Genomic DNA, 3470 nt, shown 5'->3' with positions numbered 1-3470 from the left:
TGCTAGATCGTTTAAACAAGCACTCCTTCAGTCAAGATTTAATGAGAACAACAATGAAATTTTTTTTGATTGTGATGTTGCTGAGATATCATCTGATGATGAAGAGGATATGCTTGAAGATCTTGGTGTGGATGATCCAGAGTTAGGGCAAAATGATCTCATCCCCAAAGTTAAAATCCCACCTGGTCTCCTCAAGAAAATTCGGGAACCACGGAAAAAGTGCCTCATTGTAAGGTTACTAGGGAAGAATATTAGTTACAATTTGTAACCAAGATAAGGAAAGTTTGGGGTTTACAAGAAGATTTTGAAACTCTCGATATTGGAAAAGGTTTTTTCAGTGTGAAATTTGATATGATGGAGGACTACACTAGGGTATATACATGCGAGCCGTGGGTGGTGATGGATCACTATGTCACAGTTCGCAAGTGGCAACATGATTTTAAATCAGATGTTGCAGAAGAAAATACAACGGCTATCTGGGTTAGGTTTCCCAACCTTCCAGTTGAATACTACAATGAAAAAGTTTTATTCCATATTGCAAAGATTCTGGGCAAACCACTGAAGGTGGACATTAACACGGCCATGGTAGCTAGGGGGAAATATGCGAGAGTATGTGTGGAAATGGACTTGAGAAAACCACTAATCTCATACTTTGTAATAGGCACGCACAATTATGTTATTGAATATGAACACTTACACACATTCTGCTTCTTTTGTGGCAGGATTAGTCATCGGAAGGACAACTGCTCTGAACGGCTACACACCGGAGAAGAAAACCAGATACCCAGTGTAGCAAGCCAGGAACCACATGGGCCGAGCACATCCCAAAACCCAAGTAGCCCTAAGTTTTCTAAAGCTAAGATGGGCCCACAATTTGGGCCATGGACAAAGGCACCCACTAGAAGAAACCAAAATAATAAGAGGCCTCCCTCTCCAAGAAGGTCAATTTGTTGAAGGGGAGCAACAAGCCCAAGGGGGGCAGAGACACAAACAAATGGACTCCAAACATAATGGAACAGGTTTCAAGTATAAACAAAAAGCCCAAATTCCAAACGATAGAAATATGGGTCCTCAACCCATGACTGATTCAGCCACAAATTTGCTCAGAAAAGAGATCACAAGAGGCAAAAGAATAGACCATGGTATTGTGACACGTACAGAGGCTATGACTACTGTAGCTGAGGCCACTGAGCGAAACAACCTTCACACGCTACCTCAGGTCTCCCAAACTTTACCTTGTAGAGAACAAGGTGAGCTCAACATAAGTCCTAGAATCAGTAAAAAGCCCCTAGATAAGAGTAAGGTTGAAAGAAGGAGAAATGCAAACCGAGACAGAGGATATGGAGAATCTGGTGATAAACCCAACATTTCAGAAGATATCCCAACTCTGAGTGATGTTGTTCCTAGAACTAGAGAAAGAAGCTTCTCACCTCGTCACAACCGAATGGTGGATCGAAGAAGTGAAACTCAAGATCAAACCGTGGTGGCAGTTCAAAGCCAGCCAGAGTCGGCACTTGGTGACTGTGAGCTCGACACTCTCTATGGAGGACAACCACACTAGAGTTAGGGGGACTATGGGCCTCCTAGAACAGTCGCCCCTCCCTAATCTTCCCCAAATGTCTCCAATGGATATGCTATTCTGGAACTGTCATGGTGCAAGTAACAACAAGTTTAAGAGGACTATTAAGGAATTGCTTAAAACTCATAAACCTGATATCTTAGTGCTCATGGAAACTAAGGTCGATCTCAAATCTATGGGTATGTTCTTCAATACTCTTGGGCTCACAACTTCTGTGCATGTTGATCCCATAGGTAAGAGTGGAGGTATCTGGATGTTGTGGAACCCAAACAATGTTAATGTTCGAATCTCGGAGGCCAACTCTTAAATGATCTTAGCCACAATCTTTAGGCAAAACTATCCTGAATGGATGCTCTCGGCTATCTATGCTAGCCCAAATCCTAGAATCCGTGATGAACTTTGGGATCGTTTGGATAATATAGCCCAAGATATGAATATGCCTTGGCTAGCTACTGGTGATTTCAATGATTATGCTAGTAGTGCTGAAAAAAAAGGGTTCTCCATGAACCAAAGTCAGAATCTAACACAAAGTCAAAGGCGTAATAGGAAGTTCTCTGACCGAATCAACAACTGCAACCTCATGGATCTTGGCTACACTAGTCCTAACTTCACTTGGTCAAATAATGGGCAAGGTTGGGTTAATACTTTAGTCCATCTAGATCGAGGTCTATGCAATGCAGAATGGAGGACTCGGTTCCCGGATGGTTTCATTCGCCACCTCCCTAGAACATACTTCGATCACTCTCCGATGATGGTCTACACTCAAGGTAAAACTTCTCCGAACCCTTATACTAGACCTTTTAAATTTGAAGTAGCCTGGATAACCCATGAGGGCTTTAGGTCTGTTGTTGAGCTTAACTGGAATCATTTTAGCCTTGTTCTCATTGATAAACTCTAAAGCATGGTTGTGAAGCTATCTGATTGGAATAAGGATATTTTTAGTAATATTTTTCGACGTAAGAGATAGCTGTTAGGGAGGATTGAAGGGATCCAAAAATCCCAATCCCGTGTCTATACCCATAATCTTCACCTGCTTGAGAAGGAGCTTGTGGACCAATATAATCAAACTCTCTACCCGGAGGAATTACTTTGGTGTCAGAAATCCCGTGAAAATTGGATTGTCCAAGGGGACTGTAATACTAAATTCTTTCATCTCTCCGCTTTGATTAAAAGAAGGAGACTTCGAATTGAAGTCCTCAAAAATGATGATAAGGTCTGGGTTGATCAAGCCGGTGACCTTAAACATCTGGTTGTCACTTATTTCAAAAACTTGTTTAGTGAGCCTATTTCCAATTCTCCAAACCACTGGTGCAATCAAACTGCCTCCACTTTATCTAGTGATGATAATATTGTATTGTCCCAAGCTGTTTCTGATATGGAGGTGAAAAGAGCAATGAATAATATCAAAGCTTTCAAAGCTCTTAGGAGAGATGGGTTTCAAGCTATTTTCTTTCATAAATTTTGGGATATTGTTGGCCCTACTATTTGTTCCTTCATTAAAAATTGTTTCAATACCAATTCGATCCCTGAGGAAATTAATTGGACCCTTATTGCTCTTATCCCTATGGTGGAGAATCCTGAGAGGATCAAACAATTTCGCCCAATTAGCCTGTGTAATGTTGTTTAGAAAATTCTTACAAAAATTATGGTGGATAGAATTTGACCTCTTCTTGATAAACTTGTGCGTCCCAACCAAAGTAGTTTGGTCCCTGGTAGAAATACCCGTGATAACATCATCATTGCTCAAGAAGCCATCCATTCGATGAGATTTCGCAAAGGTAAGATAGGTAACATGATTTTGAAAATTGATCTAGAGAAGGCCTATGATAATATTTCTTGGCATTTTCTGAAAGAAACTCTTATTGAATTTAATTTTAATGAGAAATGGGTG

General features: G+C 40.8%; 1 protein-coding gene across 1 annotated transcript; it reads left to right on the top strand.

The window, feature by feature from the left end:
- The first annotated feature begins 1886 nt into the window (after window positions 1-1886).
- On the top strand, window positions 1887-3206 carry LOC145814154 (uncharacterized). The gene is made up of 2 exons (XM_082910675.1): window positions 1887-2346; window positions 2554-3206. The coding sequence occupies exons 1-2, from the start codon at window positions 1887-1889 to the stop codon at window positions 3204-3206; spliced, it is 1113 nt and encodes a 370-aa protein (XP_082766801.1).
- The last annotated feature ends 264 nt before the right edge of the window (window positions 3207-3470 follow it).

This window comes from Camellia sinensis, unplaced genomic scaffold (assembly GCF_055761805.1).
Source record: "Camellia sinensis isolate YWXY unplaced genomic scaffold, ASM5576180v1 Unanchor1, whole genome shotgun sequence".
NCBI lineage: Eukaryota > Viridiplantae > Streptophyta > Magnoliopsida > Ericales > Theaceae > Camellia > Camellia sinensis.
This window is presented reverse-complemented; position numbering and strand designations above follow the sequence as displayed.

Excerpts from the sequence above, each read along its gene's own strand:
- LOC145814154 (XM_082910675.1), top strand. The coding sequence starts at position 1,887 with ATGATCTTAGCCACAATCTTTAGGCAAAACTATCCTGAATGGATGCTC. Across the intron at positions 2,347-2,553 it reads GATGATGGTCTACACTCAAG|GGAGGATTGAAGGGATCCAA; the intron begins GTAAAACTTCTC and ends GATAGCTGTTAG.